At 41.7% G+C, this 21,964-nt stretch overlaps 1 protein-coding gene across 1 annotated transcript in view; it reads left to right on the top strand.

The window, feature by feature from the left end:
• The window catches only part of aspm (assembly factor for spindle microtubules), a 71,326-nt gene that overhangs the window by 28,878 nt on the left and 20,484 nt on the right, over positions 1–21,964 (top strand). Inside the window, exons 18-22 of the mRNA XM_060941831.1 lie at positions 44–238; positions 942–4,484; positions 4,616–4,765; positions 4,849–5,015; positions 5,100–5,259. Coding sequence (XP_060797814.1) covers positions 44–238; positions 942–4,484; positions 4,616–4,765; positions 4,849–5,015; positions 5,100–5,259 — 4,215 coding nt within the window. The remainder of the gene's footprint in view (positions 1–43; positions 239–941; positions 4,485–4,615; positions 4,766–4,848; positions 5,016–5,099; positions 5,260–21,964) is intronic.

Below are 21,964 nucleotides of genomic sequence, written 5' to 3'. Positions count from 1 at the left end.
GATTCACATCAGAGTATTTCTCAAACACGTTTTTCATAAACAGCTGAGGAACCAAGCTGCAAGAAAAATCCAGGTTCTCGTGCGTTGCTTCATACAGAAAAAAAGGATGAACAGGCAGAATATGGCTGCCACCATAATTCAGGCTATCTGGAGAGGTCACTCAGCTCGAGAAGAGTTAAGAAGATTAAGGGAAGCAAAATACTTTGCTATGCGAGAAACTGCTGCAGTCTTAATCCAGGTATGATATTAACTGCAAAAAAAAATCTAGTATAATAAAGTGAAAATGTTTACTATATAAATTAACATCAGAGGCAACAATCAGTGCTATTAACATACCAGTTATTTTTCTGAGTGAATAAAATAAAAGGATTTCACTTATTTTACTGTTTCCTCTGTGACTTCCTTTCCTTTGATCCCTACATCTATAGCTGCTCTTGAACTAAGAATCCAAATACATTACATTTAATAAAATTGTAAAATAAGCTAAAATAGTTTTTCTGTTGACCAAGCTGATATACATGTATACATAGTATTTTGAAAGTGTCTTGGGTAATTTGAAATTGTCATGTAAAGATGCCTTTTAAAAACAGTGTCTGGGTATCAAAACAATATTTTGATATTCAGTATACTATATTGAATAAAGTAAAACAAATGGGGGGGGGGAATCATATCATTTGGACTATCCTATATGGACAGGCTTTCCATTAACCTGTATAAGTTCTCTTGGGTACGAAGTTTTCTCAGGAACTTGTGTGGTAGGTGGTTGCAGTCTTCTAGGATAATTATAATTTGCCTGGATGTGTAGGTAAAATCCGAGATAAAATTATCAGGGTTATCTTACCTATTATGGTCTGTTGTAGTTTTTATATCTTCAGATAGTTTACGTGTTATGTGAGGGCAATACTTGGTGGACATTACACACTCTGTTTTGCCTTGTACAGAAGACGTACAGGAAGTGGAGGGGACGCGTGTTCCTGAAGAAGAATCATGCTGCAGTTGTCCTCCAGGCAACTTTCCGAATATGGCATGCAAGGAAAATGGCACTGAAGAATTCTGCTGCTATTAAGATCCAGGCATGGTATAGAATGCAACAATGTCAAAAACAATATCTGATCAAGAAATCCAAAGTGGTCTTAATTCAAGCATGGTTCAGGGGTAACAGTCAGAGATGCAAGTTTCAAACCATGAAGAAGAAGCATCAATCTGCCGTCGTCATCCAGAGTGCTTTCAGGGCCTTCCTTGTCCGAAAACACACAGATGAGTTGAGGCAAGCTGCAATGTTTATCCAGCTGTGGTATAAGGCCTGCTTATTAAAGAAGGCAGAACAGAAGCGTTTTAAAGAGATTAAATCTGCGGCTGTCACACTTCAAGCAGCATTCAGAGGATGGAAGGCCAGAAGAGAATTATCAAAGCAACACCAGGCTGCTGTAGTAATCCAAACTGCTTACAGAAGATTTGTGGCTCAAAGGGCTTTCTTGTCTTTGAAAAATTCTGTGATTATACTCCAAAGGAGGTATAGAGCTAAAACACTTGGTGAAAAGTTAAGAAGAAAATACCTGTCTCTGAAGTGTGCAGCAATACAGATTCAGGCAACATGGAGAGGCAAAGTGGAGAGAAAGAGAATCAATCAGCTTCATCAATATGCTACAGTGATCCAGTCGCATTATCGTAAACATGTGGTGCAAACAAAGTTTCTGGCATTAAAGCAGGCTGCTGTAGTCATTCAAAAACAATACAAGAATTTTAGAATGATGAAAGAAAAGCGATCTGAATTTCTTGCCTTCAGTAAAGCTGTAGTAGTTCTTCAGAGTGCATATCGTGGTATGAGAGTAAGGCAAGACATGACTAAAAAAAGCAAAGCTGCTACTGTAATTCAGTCAGCTGTGAGAGCTTTTATTTGTCGGAAGAACTTTCTAGCTCAAAGCAGAGCTGCCATTGTCCTTCAGCAACATTACCGGGCATATGTACTCGGAGAGCTGGAGAGGCAACGTTATATTCAACTAAAAAAATCAACTGTAAGTCTTCAGGCCATATGTCGAGGCTGCAAAGTGAGAAGAGAACTGAAAAAAAAGCATCAAGCTGCTACAGTTATCCAAGCATATTTCAGAATGTATAAGGCACAAATCTGCTACGCTGCAGTCAGATGCGCTGCTACCATCATACAACAGCGCTACAGAGCTTGTGTGTTGGGCAGGAAGACTTGTGTATCTTATCTACAAATAAAAACTGCAGCTATGACCATACAGTCATCATTCCGAGGAATGAAGGTTCGTAGAAATCTTCAAAACATGCACCAAGCAGCAACAGTAATTCAGGCATGTGTTCGTGGACACCTGCAGTTGGTGGCGTATAGGAGACAAAAATGGGCAGCATCCATCATCCAGAGGCAGTTTCGTGCCAACAAGCAAAGGAACATTGTTCAAAAGCAGTATATCAAAATGAAAGAAGCAGCGCTATGCATTCAGTCAGCATATCATGGCATGAGGGTGAGAAAATGGATCTCAAATATGCAAATGTCTGCAAAGATTATTCAGAAGAACTATAGAATGCACAAGCAATGCAAAGAGTATCAGGTCCTCAAACAAGCAACAATCCTTATGCAGAGGAGATACCGTGCTAATCTTCTCGCAAACAGGCAGCGTGAGGGGTATCATGCTATGCAAAAAGCAGTCATCACTTTGCAGGCTGCATACAGAGGAATGAGGGTGAGAAGAGCGGTCCAAAAGAGAGACAGAGCAGCCACAGTGATCCAGGCAAGTTACAAAATGTACAGAATAAGAATGCCCTTCCAAGCCATGAGAAGAGCTGCCATCCTCATCCAGAGACAGTACCTGGTTTACAAAGAAAGGAAGCATTTCTTGACCATCAGAGCAGCAGTCAAGCTTTGCCAAGAAAAATATCGGGCCATTTTGGCTTCAAGACAACAGCGGAAAGCTTACCTCGAGAAGTATAATGCTGTTCTTGCAATTCAGGCAGGTTACAGAGGAATGAGGGTCCGGCAGCAGAGGCAAGTAGAACATAATGCTGCAATAACCATTCAGTCCTATGTCAGGAAGCATGTAAACCAAAAGTACTACCAAAGGCTACTCTGGGCAACAAGAACTGTTCAGCAACGCTACCAAGCCAATAAACGGAGAAAACAGGCCATTGAGTCTTTTAAGAAGAAGAGGGCTGCTATTGTTTTACAGGCAGCGTTCCGTGGTATGAAGGCCAGACAAGCTCTGACACAAAAGCACCAGGCTTGTATCATTATACAGAGTACTTACAGGGCTCATTGTGCTCGGACGCGATATTTGTGTATGAAATATGCCGTCTTTGCTATTCAGCAAAGATTCCGATCTATACTTGCAGCTCGCAGTCAGAGGGAGCAGTTCCTGAGATTGCGTTGTGCTGCAGTTACCATTCAGGCTATCTACAGAGGTCGTCATGTCCGGAAGAAAATGATTCATCGACATCAAGCATCCACAATTATTCAGGCTGCTTTCAGAAGACATAGAGAGGAAACTAAGTATCAGGCCATGAGGTTGTCTACTATTATCATTCAGAGACATTACAGGTCCTACATTGAAACTAAGGCAGTCCGGGAGAAATATTTGATGCTGAAAAAGTATGCCATACATCTACAGGCAGCTTATAGAGGACGCTCTGTTCGACGGAATATGGCAAAAATGCACAATGCTGCCACAGTCATTCAGGCAGCAGTAAGGATGCACAAGCAAAGACTGGTGTTCAGAAGGAAACTGTGGGCAGCAAACGTTATCCAGGAGAAATTCAATGCTTGGAAGCTTGGGTATCAACAAAGGCAGAGATACCAGCATTTAAAGGATGCCACTTTGTGCTTGCAGAAGTCGTTTAGAGGCAAAAAAGCAAGAGAACTGGCGAAACGCATCAGAGCTGTAAGAACAATCCAGTCCTACGTAAGGATGTCCATCCAAAGGCGACGCTTTATGAAGACAAAAGCTGCAGCCGTTACAATTCAGTGTGCTTATAGGGCACATTATCAGAGTGTGCAACAATCCAGGATGCAAAAAGCTGCCATCTTAATACAGCAGTGGTACAGGTCATATAGACTTGTCCAGGAAGAGAAAAAGTTGTTCAAAACAATTCAGAAAGCCACACTGACATTGCAGCATGCATTACGGCAAATGCTCACAAGGCGACTTGAAAAACGAAGACTAGCAGCTATTAAGATTCAGTCTGTGTTGCTCATGCATCTATACCACAGTCGCTATATAAAGTTGCGCTCATGTGCTGTAAAGCTACAAGCTAATTACAGGATGCATACAGCCAGGAGAAGTTATCTAAGACATCAGGCTGCTGTGGTTACAGTACAGACATTCTACAGGGCATACAGAGCAAAACTGGAACAGAGACAGCAATATCTTAGGACACTGGATTGTATCCGTGCACTTCAAGCGCGAGTGCGTGGATTTATTGCATACAGAAGATTTCAAAAAGTGATAACAAGCGCAGTCAAGATACAGGTTGGCTTACTGCTTTTGCTTTATTTACTTATTTCCACTTTGTTTTCTGTAGATGTTAATGCAGTGGTGATTTCAGTTAGGCTTAAATTTGTGTGCATTAATCAGCACATCCGTTTAATTTCCTTGGACAGGCATGTTATCGTGGAATGGTTGAGCGGCGCAAGTTTCACCAACAGAAGTCGTCTGCATGTGTTATTCAGAAGCATTACAGAGCCTATCAACTCTGCCAAAGGGAGCGGGTACAGTTCCTCAAACTTAAGAAGTCTGCACTTCTGATACAAGTAAGACATTTTCAGATATTAACTGTATTACAAATGAAACAGTTGTGTGTTTGTTTGACCAAAAATGTATATGTTGACCACAGACAAAATTCCGTGCCTACCTATCAAGAAAAAGTAACATGCAGAGACGAGCTGCACTAAAAATTCAAACTTGGTTTAGAGCATGCCAGGCTAGACGTGCCTACGTCTCAAAACAAACTGCCATTGCAACCATCCATAGATGTGTCCAAACAAGATATCAGCGGTTAAGGTAATGCAAGTTTTGTTTTGAGCTGGAATGTTGTGTGTGTGCTTTGTGTAACGTTTTCTGGTCTTATTTTTTTTCCTGCCTCAGGTTTCAAGCAATCCAGCACAGTGTCTGTGTAATTCAGCAAAGATGGAGGGAAACTCTGATTGCCAGGAAACAGCGAGCTGAATTCCTGAAAATTAGAAAATCGGTTGTTATTGTGCAAGCCGTGTGGAGAGCGACAAGGGTGAGAAGAGCAATTCAAAAGGTAATTGTCTTTCTATTAATTTTTTTCTAAACCTTTTTACAAAATAGCATATTAGAGGTCTTTGATACAGGTAAGAAAAGGTCAGACTGAGGCCCTGTCCACACGGCAACAGATTCAGGTGACTCCGATACAATTGTTTATCGTTTAGGCCTGGCGTCCACACGGCACCGGCGTTTTGGGTGCCCAAAACGCAATCTTTTTGAGAACGGGTTCCAGAGTGGAAAGATCTGGCAACGTTGCCGTTGTGAAGTCGTCTGGATGAGTAGAACGGATTTGTTTACGATGACGTCACAACCACATGACTGAGTGCTTCACGCCGGGTAGAAGTGTAATGAATATCACCAGGATATCACCAGGAAAAAGCCTTACAGAGCACTAGTGAGAGTGAAACACGAGCTTGGATATTATTATTATTATTGTTATTATGTTCAGTGTTAGTTCACAGTAGTAATGCAAGAAGCAGAATAGTGACAGTAATAGTGAAGCAAAAACATGCAATTGTACAAACACTGCAGCTCTACAGCAAAATATTCATTTATGAAATGGTCTGATTCTTAACACCAGTAGTGCCAATGATCTTCTCATTGCGATGCAATGCGAGTTGTCAACAAATCCTATAACTTGGTTCATGAAACGCGCTTACAAAATATTTTCACTGTGAATATTTATTGTGTAATGGTGCAAAGTGAGAGAGAGAGACTCTGCCCTTAGGGCAGAGTCAATCCCGCCAGCAAAAATAGGGGAAAAAAAGGAGCGATCTCACCTCTTCAGATGTTGGTTTTAGTCCTACAATACATTCCTCAAAAAGGGCGTAGCAAATTAATCCATCAACGTGTAGCATTCAATTTATTCCAGACCATTAAAGATGCCGCCTTCCGCGTAGAATCATACGTCATCCTCACCGCCATATTGGATAGGTCAAAGCGGAGAATAAAGATTAGCTGCGTTTAACTGTACCAACAGGTTTGCCGTCCAAACGAGATCACATGGGATTACCTTTCACAGGTGAGACTGGAAAAATACTTTTTCATTGTATTTGGTCATTATAATGTAATTTTACGAACAGATTTTTCTGACTTTGTGGCTAATATGAAGTCTCGCGCATAATAGTTTATGCGCATGCGTCCTTACTACTTCTATTGTTCTGGTGTCTCCGAAGGGACCGTCTTACAGCGCCCCTAGAGGTGTGGCATGTGTATTGCATCATTTTCAGCAAGCGTTGCGTTGCCATATGGACCTGATATTTTACTGATCGTTGCCCATTTGGACGCGATATATTTTTAAATAACATCTTGTTGCCGTTGTCGTGTGGATGTAGCCTGAGTCTATAGAGCAAAATAAAGTGTAATGGTGGGTGGTTCAGTGTCCTAATGATCATTGCCTTGGGATTATGACAGGGATGTGTAAATACTGATCAATCTGCTTAAACTGTACATGTACTCATACCGGTTACTTAAGTTTTGTTTTGAGCTGGAATGTTCTCTGTGTGTATTTTTGTTTTGGTTTTGTACACCCAACAAACGTGGAAAATCAGATTTAATCAGAGATCTGTACACTTATTTCAGAATATGGACAACCAAGGAGTTAAACATTTTTATATATATTAGAGTTAAAATCAAAGGTTCAAAAATCACTTTATTGTCCCCAATGGGGCAATTTGTTGTACAGTAGATAGTATACAGCTCTCACACATACACCAAAAACACTAAACAATCAATAAATAATAATAATAAAAACCAAAGAATCCAAAAGTATGAGTGGGGGGGGGGGAGGGGGGCATGTGTTATTTGTAGTTCTTCATGGAATTTAAGAGTAAAGTGGCTATAGGGTGTTTTTATATCTGTTGGTTTTGAATTGTGGAAGTTTGAAGCGTGATCCAGATGGCAACATCTGGAATTCGGCCTGTAAGGGATGAGAATTATTTGACAAAATAGACTCAACCCTTTTAAGCATTTGCTTCTGATAAAGGTCCTCTAGGCCAGGGGTCATCAAGCTACGGCCCGCGGGCCGACTCCGGCCCTATGAGGCAATCCCCAAAAGTGGTCATGGCCTATTTTTTTAAATTGCTTTTTGGCAAATAACATGTCTGCATCTTGTATTTTGTTGATTTTATCAATTAAAATTTTTATTAGTTATAAAATGAGGCGGCACGGTGGTGTAGTGGTTAGCGCTGTCGCCTCACAGCAAAAAGGTCCGGGTTCGAGCCCCGTGGCCGGCGAGGGCCTTTTTGTGCGGAGTTTGCATGTTCTCCCCGTGTCCGCGTGGGTTTCCTCTGGGTGCTCCGGTTTCCCCCACAGTCCAAAGACATGCAGGCTAGGTTAACTGGTGACTCTAAATTGACCGTAGGTGTGAGTGTGAATGGTTGTCTGTGTCCATGTGTCAACCCTGTGATGACCTGGTGACTTGTCCAGGGTGTACCCCGCCTTTCGCCCGTAGTCAGTTGGGATAGGCTCCAGCTTGCCTGCGACCCTGTAGAACAGGATAAAGCGGCTAGAGATGATGAGATGAGTTATAAAATGAACTATTCATATTTTCCGAATTTTTGTCATATGCTCGCGATCAAGCAGTGACAGGCAGCGCACACGCAGAGAACTGTCAGTGTTCAGGACAGCAAAATGGCTAGTGGTAAGCAAAAAGTTGACAGTGTGCAGAGTTTTTAAAGAACAGTGGACAGCCAATTATTTTTTCGTTCAGTGTAAGGACCGTGCAGTTTGTCTTGTATGTAAAGAAAGTGTGTCGGTTTTCAAAGAATATAATCTGCGTCGTCACTACTAAACCCGCCACAAAGAGTATGCTAGTTTGCGAGGGCAAACAAGAGAAGACAGGATTCGGAGGATGAAATGCGGACTGGCTGCACAACAGAATGTATTCCTTCACCAAACCCAGATCAACCAGGCTGCTGTCCGAGCTAGCTATAAGGTAGCTCACCTACTAGCTACCCATGGAAAGCCGTTTACTGATGGGGACTTTGTTAAAGTATGCATGCTTGTTGTGGCCTAGGAGGTGTGTCCCGACAAGAAGGATGCGCTCAACGCGGTGAGTCTCTCCGCACCTACTATGACCAGGCGAACCGAAGATTTGGGGGACACCGTGTATGACCAGCTGAATGAGAAAGCGTCAGAATTCGAGTTTTTTGCTTTGGCCATGGATGAGAGCAATGACGTGCAGGACACAGCACAACTGCTGTGATCTATTGCTCATATTATAATTTCACTTTTTTTTTTTTTAAATGTATTTATTTTATAGGCCTATTTATTTGACCTTTTATTAAGTGCTGCACACTATTATTAACAGGCCTACCTACAATTTATAATTTTCCACTCACCTTTGCCAGGGTCAATCACCTCAACTAGGCAGATGTTTCTTACCTTGACAGCTTTGATGTTATTTTTATTAGAAAATAAATAAATGGAATATCTGCGGTATTTCAAATTAAAACAGTGTGAAGACTCGATTACTACTTTTGCAAACCACTAGTAAAGATAAACAAATATGTGCCAGGAATCAAGTGTTGATATAGTAGCGGGGATATAGTAGTGGGGATGGCTGTGCCAGGCTAGTAATCTCTACTACACAATGAGGCCTGCTGGTGGTCATATTTGTCTGGGTCATACAATTCTATGTTGTATAGCTGACCCGACCCCGGCCCCCCATCACAGTCAGGAACGACAATGTGGCCCCCAGAGAAAAGAGTTTGGTGACCCCTGCTCTAGGCCTTTCTGCTTAGAACCTAGAATATGGCTACTCACATTATCTTAGAAAGATAATTTTTTTTGTTTTACAGTGATAGACCCATACCAACAGATTAAGAAGGTGACCACTGACTCAACAAAGGACCTATAGAAAAGGGTCATCAGGGTCTTGTCCACATTAAACTTAGCTAGCTTTCTAAGCCAGTACAGGTGCTGCTGGCCTTTCTTACAAAGCACACTGGTATTTGGCTCAAAACACAGCTTGTCAATAATAGATCCTAAATATTTGTACTCTTTTTAACAACCTCTATTTCCTGACCATTTATACTAGTCTTTTCAGTGTTGGTGACATTTCGCCTAAAGTCTATACACGTCCTTAGTCTTTGAGACATTCAGTTCCAGGAAGGCTTCCTGACCCCACATTAAAAAATGGTCGATGACCGGACCATGTGAAGTTTCCTCATTATTCAGTAGGCTAACAGTAACCGTATCGACCACAAAGTTACCATTGGAGCTGCCCCACTGAGCCAGCCAGCCCTGAGTGCATGACGTCACAGCAGGAACTGGTTTTAAGGCCGAGGCCTTTGACAGGTATAGACCAAAGTCATATAAATAATTTATGGTGAAAATAAGAAATGCTGTTACCAACTTGCTCAACTAAAACCAAATTGACTTCATTGATTGTGGGTTAACTCTCATTAAAACAGGTGCTATAACTTATGCAACATACATGTATATGCATGCATTTTCACTGATAAAACATAAAAGGCTAATTAAATAATCAGATGAACTGGGACAATCTCATTCTGAAGCAAATTAAATAATCTTATACCGGTAACTTAAAGGTCTGATGACACGAACATGACTCTATGCAATTTCTTAAACTATACAACATGGCAAACATGTTAGATTTCTGTTATAATTACGTGAAAAGAAGCTGTTACGCGAATATCCAACTTTTAATTGCACAGCGCAAGAAAACTGGGTCTGTGGCTCGCGGCCATGCTGTGACGTCAGTGGAAGAACACGCTGCGGTTCACTGGCTGTTGTACTCAATGGAAATGGCGCATGAAAACGCCGGTGAACTCTCTAGTGCTAGCTCTTCCTCTGAACAAAAGAACAACCAAATATTGGTACTTTTAAGCAGTGATCATGATGGCATGATTTTATCTGATTTTAAATAAATGAGTGATGATAATGTGAATGTTCACAACTAGTACATACAAACTCTGCAGCTTCTGATTCAGCAGCTGTGTCATACTCCGCAAAAACATCAGCAAGAACCTACAATATAAATGGAAATGCAATACACTAAGCTCAAATGACATTTGGAAAGTATAATTTCTAAATTTTTTCGACATATTCTTGAAGTCGGTCATCGGGGTACTTGCTACCGTTCCCTAACAACGCATGGCAAAGGGTAAAGTGTAGTGTTGCTACGAGTACTTGCTAAAGCCTCCGATGGAATATCCTCGATGTGCTGATAAGACATACAGTTCTATATAACACACAAGTGTCACGATAATCACAAAACGGATGCAAATTGTTAAAATACCTAATTTTTAAGCAATCATGTGTTGATCTCTTCCGAATAGAATCTATGATAGCCTACCCTCTTTACCCTTTGCCTCTCGTTGCTAGGCGGCAGTTACATGAAAGCCGCAAGCTTTCACAAGCAAATACATGACTATCATGCTGACTTTATGATTACATTAATGATTATCATGAATGTGTACTCTATGATGTGTACTCTATGAGCGCTCTGGAGTGACTTCCAAGATGGCCGCGCAGACCGCAGTGTTACTATTTTTAACATCATGTTGGAGCACTCTATAGCTCTACGTACCTTTTATCTTATGTCGTTTCTCAACACGTGTTCTGACAGGAGGACTGTCTTTGGAGGAGTTGCCTTGTCCCAGGCCACTGCTGGATCCGGCATAGCTACTAGTAGACCCCCTCCGGAATACTGTAGGCACTGCTGATGGTAGCAGCACACGTTTGTGCTGAACTGCACACCCAAGAGATTCTTTTAAGCTGGGAAGGGTGTCAAAACAATCCAAATCGAAGTGTTCAGAGCACAGGACGGATGTTGGTGAGGGCTCCCACTTTGTCACGAGTGCGCCTGACTTGCTTCACCCACTTCGCATGCAGCTCGGGATCTCTGGGAAACTTGAATAAACTTACCCCATCCTTGTGGGTTTTGGAGCAAAAGCCGGCAACACAACGCGAAGGCATAACTCTTTATTTATATATATATATATATATATATATATATATATATATATATATATATATATATATATATAAAAAATACTAATAATGATAAACTGAACACCTGCCGCATCAACAACAAACTGGTAAGTGAGGAGGAAGATTCTTTCACTGATGTCATATAGCCCCTCCTCATTCGTCTCCTGGGTGCTGCAGCCCCGTTAAATTTGCCCAAATAGCCGCGTTTTTTTATCATAACTTGTAAAATAGGCGCCTTCGTGAATTAATATATGGATCATTGGGAATTACTTTTTATGTTATAAAACATCGCCAAACATGTCAAAAACGTGTCCTCAGACCTTTAAACACACAATACAAGTTACATGTATTAATCTAAATGCAGGTAAACGTTTGTGTGGGATTTTTATTTATTTATTTTTTAGATCCATATGAGAGTTGGAGCTTACCCATCTGTGTTCTTGCTTCTTGAAGGCCAATTGTTTTTGAAACAATCTGACTTTCAGTTGTTTGTTCAGTTCTCCGTTCATTTGATTCTTCCACGTAATTGAGAGATGGCAGCAATATCCAGTTTAAAAATAAGATGGCTGCTCCACTCATTCACTTTGCTTCATACTCTGTAGTCCGCCATTACTGCTGGGCTCAGGCAATTACTAAAACCCGGGACGGAAAGGGATGACACCGGTTTTAGCAACAACGGCAGGGAGGTCACTGCCCGAGCGATCTGTCCCATCCTGTTCCCTCTCAGATTTTAACAACCACCCTCGGCTCACTCCAGGCGGACTGGTGCAACTGAACTTACTTTCCTTTAAATAAATAAAATAAATACTTGTAGTTTTCTTTAATTGCTGGTATTGCACCCTCTTTCAATATGGGCTTATAGCCAACGCTCAACAGATCGGAGGTTTTGTATGAGTCTTAAGTAAAATGTGCAGAAGAGAGACCACTTCGTAGGTGTCCAAGTTGCCTGTAAACTACTCACAAAATGTGTCCAAATCTTTGCAGTTTGAACATTCTTGGGCCATGAATGCAACATAAATCCACCTTCTGACGTGTTGCTGCACTAGCCAAAAACACATCTACGTGGCATGGTGATAAACTGGCTCAAATTGGAGGATCAGAGTTGCAGTGAGCTGTGTTTTTAGTATAGTGGAAATGGCTGAGACCGATAGACTTCCTGTTATGACGTCAAGGTCATTCACTCAGACCGCTACCTATATGGATCACTTTTTAATTGTAAAAATTACTACATTAGATTTGTTAACGCTTAAAACTATTCTTGTGCCATTCTTGAGGTCTCAAGGCATTTATAAACGAGAGTGAGGCCGTGGCTCTGCGTATATGCTTGAAGTGCAAAATAGCTTATACTGTGGTGCTTGAAAGTTTGTGAACCCTTTAGAATTTTCTATATTTCTGCATAACTATGACCTAAAACATCAGATTTTCACACAAGTCTTAAAAGTAGACAAAGAGAACCCAGTTAAAAAATTAGACAAAATATGATACTTGGTAGGGCGGCACGGTGGTGTAGTGGCTAGTGCTGTCGCCTCACAGCAAGAAGGTCCGGGTTCGAGCCCCGTGGCCGGCGAGGGCCTTTCTGTGTGGAGTTTGCATGTTCTCCCCGTGTCCGTGTGGGTTTCCTCCGGGTGCTCCGGTTTCCCCCACAGTCCAAAGACATGCAGGTTAGGTTAACTGGTGACTCTAAATTGACCGTAGGTGTGAATGGTTGTCTGTGTCGGCCCTGTGATGACCTGGCGACTTGTCCAGGGTGTACCCCGCCTTTCGCCCGTAGTCAGCTGGGATAGGCTCCAGCTTGCCTGCGACCCTGTAGAACAGGATAAAGCAGCTAGAGATAATGAGAGATGATACTTGGTCATTTATTTATTGAGGAAAATGATCCAATATTACATATCTGTGAGTGGCAAAAGTATGTGAGCCTCTAGAATTAGTTAATTTGAAGGTGAAATTAGTCAGGTGTTTTCAATCAATGGGATGACAATCAGGTGTGAGTGGGCACCCTGTTTTATTTAAAGAACAGGGCTCTATCAAAGCCTGATCTTCACAACACGTTTGTGGAAGTGTGTCATGGCACAAACAAAGACTTCTGAGGACCTCAGAAAGTGTTGTTGATGCTCATCAAGCTGGAAAAGGTTACAAAACCATCTCTAAAGAGTTTGGACTCCACCAATCGACAGTAAGACAGATTACGTACAAATGGAGGAAATTCAAGACCACTGTTACCCTCCCCAGGAGTGGTCGACCAACAAGGATCACTCCAAGAGCAAGGTGTGTAATAGTCGGCAAGGTCACAAAGGACCCCAGGGTAACTTCTAAGCAACTGAAGGCCTCTCTCACATTTGGCTAATGTTAATCTTCATGAGTCCACCATCAGAACACTGAACAACAATGGTGTGCATGGCAGGGTTGCAAGGAGAGAGCCAGTGCTCTCCAAAAAGAACATTGCTGCTCATCTGCAGTTTGCTAAAGATCTCGTGGACAAGCCAGAAGGCTATTGGAAAAATGTTTTGTGGACGGATGAGACCAAAATAGAACTTTTTGGTTTAAATGAGAAGCGTTATGTTTGGAGAAAGGAAAACACTGCATTCCAGCACAAGAACCTTATCCCATCTGTGAAACGTGGTGGTAGTATCATGGTTTGGGCCTGTTTTGCTGCATCTGGGTGAGGACGGCTTGCCATCATTGATGGAACAATGAATTGTGAATTATACCAGCGAATTCTAAAAGAAAATGTCAGGACATCTGTCCATGAACTGAATCTCAAGAGAAGGTGGGTCATACAGCAAGACAATGACCCCAAGCACAAGTCTTTCTACCAAAAAATGGTTAAAGAAGAATAAAGTTAATGTTTTGGAATGGCCAAGTCAAAGTCCTGACCTTAATCCAATGGAAATGTTGTGGAAGGACCTGAAGTGAGCAGTTCATGTGAGGAAACCCATCAACATCCCAGAGTTGAAGCTGTTCTGTACGGAGGAACGGGCTAAAATTCCTCCAAGCTGGTGTGCAGGACTGATCAACAGTTACTGGAAATGTTTAGTTGCAGTTATTGCTGCACAAGGGGGTCATGCCAGACACTGAAAGCAAAGGTTCACATACTTTTGCCACCCACAGATATGTAATATTGGATCATTTTCCTCAATAAATGACCAAGTATCTCATTTTTGTCTCATTTGTTTAACTGGATTCTCTTTATCTACTTTTATGACTTGTGTGAAAATCTGATGATGTTTTGGGTCGTATTTATGCAGAAATATAGAAAATTCTAAAGGGTTCATAAACTTCCAAGCACCACTGTATACTTGCCTTCAGAGAAGCAAGAAGTAAGAGTGGAAAATCAGTAATTTAGACAGTCGGTCAGTAAGTAAATGGTAGTTCCTGTAGTAATGTCCAAAAAAGGGGGTGTGTTTAAAAAAAAAAAGCACACACTTGTGTAAGAAACGGATGTCGGACACACTTTTTGATGCTTGCATGAATTTAAGTCGTCCGTTTATTTGTACAGCGCTTTTAAAAACATTGTTGTAAAGCAGCTTGAAAGAAAAAACAAACTTTTTAAACATCCATCCATTATCCATAACTGCTTATCCTGTGCAGGGTTGCAGGCAAGCTGGAGCCTATCCCAGCTGACTATGGGCAAGAGGCATGGTACACCCTAGACAAGTTGCCAGATCATCGCAGTGCTGACACATAGACACACAATTCACATTCACACCTACAGTCAATTTAGAGCCAGCAATTAACCTAACCTGCATGTCTTTGAACTGTGGGGGGGGGGAACTGGAGCACCCAGAGGAAACCCACACATGCACAGGGAAAACATGCAAACTCCACACAGAAAGGCCCCCATCAGCCACTGGGCTTGAACCCAGAACCTTGTTGCTGTGAGGCAACAGTGCTAACCACTACTCCACCGTGCCACTCGACTTTTATGAACTAATTTTATCCCTACTCTATCCCTGATGATCAAGCCTGTGGTGATGGTGGCAAGGAAAAACTCCCTCAGACAATATGAAGGAACCTTGAGAGGAACCAGACTCAAAAGGGATCCCATCCTCATTTGGGTGATAGCATGATTATAAAGAACTTGATTCTATAATTGTATCCTATAATCACAATGTACAACTGTGCATCCCAGAAATTAATTCTGATTTTAACATGGTCTATTTTATTGAAGTAATCAACTGCTCATTGATGGAGATTTGAGTGCAAAACTTCATGACAACTGCAGTCCTAAAGTTATCATGGCAATTGTAGTCCTCAGCCGTCATAGAAAAACTAAGTGTCCAGAGCCATTTTTTAAGTGTGTCTTTTGACTGTCCATATGGGGCTGTCCTCTGCAGGAGCAATATGATGACAAGCTCAGCCAGATATACCGTAGGGCATCAGGAAGGATCAGGCAGGTCTGAGGAGTAGACAAGGTCAGTATCACTGGTCTCTCAGGATTGACATCTAACTCAACAGAGAAAGAGGGAGAGAGATTTACTTCTAATTATTTGTTGTAAAACAGTGTCTTGGTCATAGAGTATTTTTGAACTAGCTCAATTTGGTGTGAAAACTGAATCTCTGCCAACCCCATCAAGTTTATTTGTACAGCGCTTTTAACAATAAACATTGTCGCAAAGCAGCTTTACAGAATTTGAACGACTTAAAAGATGAGCTAATTTTATCCCTAATCTATCCCCAATGAGCAAGCCTGTGGCGACGGTGGCAAGGAAAAACTCCCTCAGACGACATGAAGAAACCTCGAGAGGAACCAGACTCAAAAGGGAACCCATCCTCATTTGGGCAACAACAGACAGCCTGACTATAATATTAACAGTTTTAACAGGTATAACCCTCAACTGTCCTCATGGGGCCGTCCTTCACAGGAGTGGGGCGATAAAACTCCGACCAGACACAGGGCACCAGGATGGATCAAGCAGGTCCGAGGGGCAGAAGAGGCCAGCATCTCAATCCCAGGATCAACATGTAACTCAGAGGGACAGATGGGGGGGGGGGGGAGAGAAAGAAAACACGTTGTTAGGTATGCCCTAAAAATGACAAGTATTAAATCTGTGTGGTAGGCTCGCAGAGACGAGAGTCTTTACATCAGGCATAACACACAATGGCATGTTAATATGGTAAAAAATATATCATGACCTGCTCTGGCTGGATGCTTGATTGGGTGATGGGAGCACACTCCTCAGCAATGATGAGATGCAGATGGGACCCTTAGGCCTGGCCAAGACAATTCAGTTACATTTCACCGGGTCTGGGACATGCGACAGAATGTCTGACGGCCGATTCCCTGCAGGCTACGATAGCCAGTCGAGGTCCCCACCGTCTCCACCAAAAGATTTCCTGTTGACTCCATGTAACTCAGAGGGACAGATTTGGGGTGGGGGGGGGGGGGAGAAAGAAAACACAGGTGGTTAGGTATGCCCAATGTCACCTGAATAAGTAGGAACAGTATACATATTGCACCGAGTACAAGCAGGGACTCCGGCAACTAACTATGACAGCATAACTAAGGCCCTGTCCACACGGCAACGGATTCGGGTGACTCCGATACAATTGCTTATCGTTTAGGCCTGGCGTCCACACGGCACCGGCGTTTTGGGTGCCCAAAACGCAATCTTTTTGAGAACGGGTTCCAGAGTGGAAAGATCTGGCAACGTTGCCGTTGTGAAGTCGTCTGGATGAGTAAAACGGATTTGTTTACGATGACGTCACAACCACATGACTGTGAGTGCTTCACGCTGGGTAGAAGTGTAACGAATATCACCAGGAAAAAGCCTTACAGAGCACTAGTGAGAGTGAAACACGAGCTTGGATATTATTATTATTATTATTATTATGTTCAGTGTTAGTTCACAGTAGTAATGCAAGAAGCAGAATAGTGACAGTAATAGTGAAGCAAAAACATGCAATTGTACAAACACTGCAGCTCTACAGCAAAATATTCATTTATAAAATGGTCTGATTCTTAACACCAGTAGTGCCAATGATCTCATTGCGATGCGATGCGAGTTGTCAAGAAATCCTATAACTTGGTTCATGAAACGCGCTTACAAAATATTTTCACTGTGAATATTTATTGTGTAATGCCTGGTGCAAAGTGAGAGAGAGAGAATAGCCCTTAGGGCAGAGTCAATCCCGCCAGCAAAAATAAGGGGGAAAAAGGAGCGATCTCACCTCTTCAGATGATGGTTTAAGTCCTACAATACATTCCTCAAAAAAGGGCGTAGAAAAGCAAATTAATCCATCAACGTGTATCATTCAATTTATTCCGGACAATTAAAGACGCCGCCTTCCGCGTACGTCATCCTCGTCGCCATTTTGGAAAGGTCAAAGCGGAGAATAAAAATTAGCTGCGTTTAACTGTACCAACAGGTTTACCGTCCAAAGGAGATCACATGGGATTACCTTTCACAGGTGAGAAACAGCAAATTAATCCATCAACGTGTAGTATTCAATTTATTCCGGACAATTAAAGACGCCGCCTTCCGCGTACGTCATCCTCGCCGCCATATTGGAAAGGTCAAAGCGGAGAATAAAGATTAGCTGCGTTTAACTGTACCAACAGGTTTACCGTCCAAAGGAGATCACATGGGATTACCTTTCACAGGTGAGACTGGAAAAATACTTTTCATTGTATTTGGTCATTATAATGTAATTTTACAAACAGATTTTCCTGACTTTGTGGCTAATATGAAGTCTCGCGCATAATAGTTTATGCGCATGCGTCCTTACTTCTATTCCCATACGAAAAAGAACAGTGAAGAACTTATAAGAGTTTACCACTGTCTTAGTAGTAAATCCTTATAAATATAAGGATAAATCCTTATAAGGATTTATAAATAAATATATATGCCATGTATGATTTACTCCTGAAAGTGGCCCATTTTGCATTTTCCTCATACAAATTTTTTATGAAAATCTAGTATGCATGAAGTGAACATTGTGCATGGTTTTTACAGATAATGTGTATGATGAATTACACCGTCTTTGTATGCTTCATGTAATGTTTGTAGTTTTAAATTATATTTTACAGTTTAAAATGTATATGCCTTTTATATGTAAATCCACATATGTTTGTGTTGGATTTACATATAAAAGGCATGTACATTTTAAACTGTAAAATATAATTTAAAACTACAAACATTACATGAAGCATACAAAGACGGTGTAATTCATCATACACATTATCTGTAAAAACCATGCACAATGTTCACTTCATACATACTAGATTTTCATAAAAAATTTGTATGAGGAAAATGCAAAATGGGCCACTTTCAGGAGTAAATCATACATGGCATATATATATTTATTTATAAGGATTTACTACTAAGACAGTGGTAAACTCTTATAAGTTCTTTACTGTTCTTTTTCGTATGGGTTGTTCTGGTGTGTCCGAAGGGACCGTCTTACAGCGCCCCTAGAGGTGTGGCATGTGTATTGCATCGTTTTCAGCAAGTGTTGCGTTGCCATATGGACCTGATTTCTACTGATCGTTGCCCATTTGGAGGCGATATTTTTTTTAAATAACATCACGTTGCCGTTGTCGTGTGGATGTGGCCTAAAAGGAGAGAGCCAGAGAACCCCATCATTAACTGTCCTGTCTACTATGTGATTCATGTCCCACTGGGCCTCTGTTATGCAGAGTGCACATTACAAAACTTTGATTTGCTAATACATGCTCAGTTGTTTGCTGTTGTACAACAATTGATTCGTGCATACTAGACAATTGCTCGCAGACAAGGCACGCATGGCCAGATCTTTCACCTGGAGAGATCACTGCCAAAGCTCGAGAGCTGTCTAAGCATGTAATTGTCACTATTTTAAGGAGCTGGTGTTGGGTGTTTTAATTTGAGAGTAAAAATACTACTTGAGGAAAAGCAGATAGTGTACAGTTTAAAGCATATACGCAGAGCCATGGCTTCACTTTTGTTTATAAATGCCTTGAGACCTCAAGAATGGCACAGGAATAGTTTAAAGCGTTAACAATAAATCTAATGTAGTAATTTTTACAATTAACGTGATCCATATAGGTAGCAGTCTGAGTGAATGACTTTGACAACCGTAATGTCACAGCAGGAAGTCTATCGGTCTCATTGCCATTTCCACTATACTAAAACAGAGCTGACTGCAACTCTGATCCTCCATTTTGAGCAAATTTATCATCATGCCACGTAGATGTGCCAGCAACACGACAGAAGGTGGATTTACATTGCATTCATGGCCCAAGAATGTTCAAACTGCAAAGATTTGGATGCGTTTTGCGAGTAGTTCACGGGCACGTTGGGCGGCTACGAAGTGGTCTCTCCTCTGCTCTACACATTTTACTGAAGACTCGTACGAGACCTCTGATCTGAGTGTTAGCTATAAGCCTGTATTGAAAGGGGGTGCAGTACCAACAATTTAAATAAAAGTACAAGAAGATGAAAGTTCAGTTGCACCAGTTCTCCAGGAGTGTGAGCCGAGGGTTGCTGGTAAAACCCGGGACAGAACGGGACGAGACATATCACTCAGGCAGTGACCTCCCCGCGGTTGTTGCTAAAATTGATGACGTTCCGTCCCGTGTTTTAGTAATTGCATGAGCCGAGCAGTAATGGCAGAGTACTCATATGGAGAAAATGGAGAATGAGTGGAGCAGCGTCTGATTTCTTCACTGGATATCGCTGCCATCTCTCCCTTTTGTGTAAGAAGTGAATGAATGGAGAACTGAACAAACAACTGAAAGTCAGATTGTTTCAAAAACAATTGGCCACAAGATCGGCCTTCAAGAAGTGAGAACACAGACTGGTAAGCTCCGACTCTCATTTGGATACAAAAACATGTTGTTTACCTGCATTTAGATTAATATATGTAACTTGTGTTTAAGTTACCGGTATAAGGTTATTTAATTTGCTTCAGAATGTGATTTGTCTTAGTTCATCTGATTTTATTTAATTAGCCTTTTACATTTTATCAGTGAAAATGCATGCATGTACACGTATGCTGCATAAGTTAGAACACCTATCCTGTTTTGAGTGTCAACCCATAGTCAATGAAGTCAGATCAGTCTTAGTCGAGCAAGTCGGTAACGGTATTTCTTTCACCATAAATTATTTATATGACTTTAATCTGTAGCAGTCATAGGCCTCGGCCTTAAAACCGGTTCCTGCTGTGACGTCACGCACTCAGGGCTGGCTGGCTCAGCGGGGCAGCTCGTATACCAGCTTTGTGGTTGATTTTTAACACTTTTTTTTTTTTTTTTTTAAATTCCCATTTATGCAGCATACAAGAGTCACTCATTTATTTAAAAATAAAGGTTCTGCCTATCTCCTTTTAACAATTTTTATACTGTGCACTAGCAGGAATTTTTTTTTGGGGGGGGGGGTGTTGCTGTTCCTAATGACCATTTGGAAAATCCATCCATTATCTGGAGCCTCTTATCCTCAGAGATGCCTACTAGTACGGATTGGCCGTATTTTGTACGGAAAAGTTACGTAAATACGATGTTACGGCAAACGGTGTTATTCTGTACGGAATTATTATAAAGTCTTAAATTCCAGTGAGTTGTTTTTAAATGTCCAAGCGACTTTTTCAATCCATGCGCGATTTACAGCTATTTATTTTTACGACAACCACACATGCTGTGTGTGACATGCGCAGATACCGCACATGCTGTGTGTGACATCACACACGCATGGTGCTGCTTCTCAATAGTGGAAATGAAACGCTCAGTATCGGGACAAATGAAACACAGGTCTCAGGTGTTCCTCCCACAATATACGGTAGAATGGCCATGCATTACACCCAGTCAAAAGGGCAATGGATACGCGCACTGCAAACTGTGTAGAACTGACATTAACATCACTCATGGTGGTCGCGATGACTGCAGGCGGCATGTCAACTCAAAAAAACATGGAGTATGCTGAAATGGCGAGTCAGGCGGAAAGTAAATCTGGGGGCATCCAGCAGTTTTTTACGAAATCTGTGGATGAAAAGACACTGAACGTGACACGTGCTGAAGCGGTGATGGTTGACCTGTGCTTGGAGTTGAACTTGCCGATTAGTGCCGTGGACAGGATAACATCTGCACAGGTATGCACAATATTTACAGTGCATGGTTCATATTGAGTTTTATAGAATTATATATATATATATATATATATATATATATACACTGCTCACAAAAATTAAAGGAACACTTTTTTTTTATTGGGCCTGGCATGAAATCAGTTAAACCTGTCTGATAATTTTCTGGTTGGTTAAGCAGCTGAGGGCATCGTTAATCACTTTCAGCTGTATTGGTGTTCATGGAATTAACAACAGGTGCACCACAGTGGCAACAATCAGAAAACCCTCAAAACAGGACTGGTTTTACATGTGGAGGTCATTTCAAGTTTCTCCCTCTTGATCTTTTTTGGCTGATTTTTCACTCGTGCTGGTTTTGGCTTGAGTAATTATCTCTACTGGCAGTATGAGGCGATTCCTTAACCCTACAGAAGTTGCACAGGTTGTCCAACATCTCCAGGATGGCACATCCACACGTGCTGCAGCAAGAAGGTTTAATGTGTCTCCCAGCACAATCTCCAGAACATGGAGGAGATTTCAGGAGACTGGTGGTTATTCTCGGAGAGCTGGACAGGGCCGTAGAAGGTCCTCAAGCCATCAGCAAGACCGATACCTGCTCCTTTGTGCAAGGCGGAACAGGCTGAGCACTGCTCGAGCCCTACAGAATGACCTCCAGAGGGCCACTGGTGTGAATGTCTCTACCCAAACAATCAGGAACAGACTTCATG

This window comes from Neoarius graeffei, chromosome 15 (assembly GCF_027579695.1).
Source record: "Neoarius graeffei isolate fNeoGra1 chromosome 15, fNeoGra1.pri, whole genome shotgun sequence".
Taxonomy (NCBI): Eukaryota; Metazoa; Chordata; class Actinopteri; order Siluriformes; family Ariidae; genus Neoarius; species Neoarius graeffei.
The sequence above is the reverse complement of the archived record's forward strand: the minus strand, read 5'-3'. Positions and strand labels throughout refer to the sequence as shown.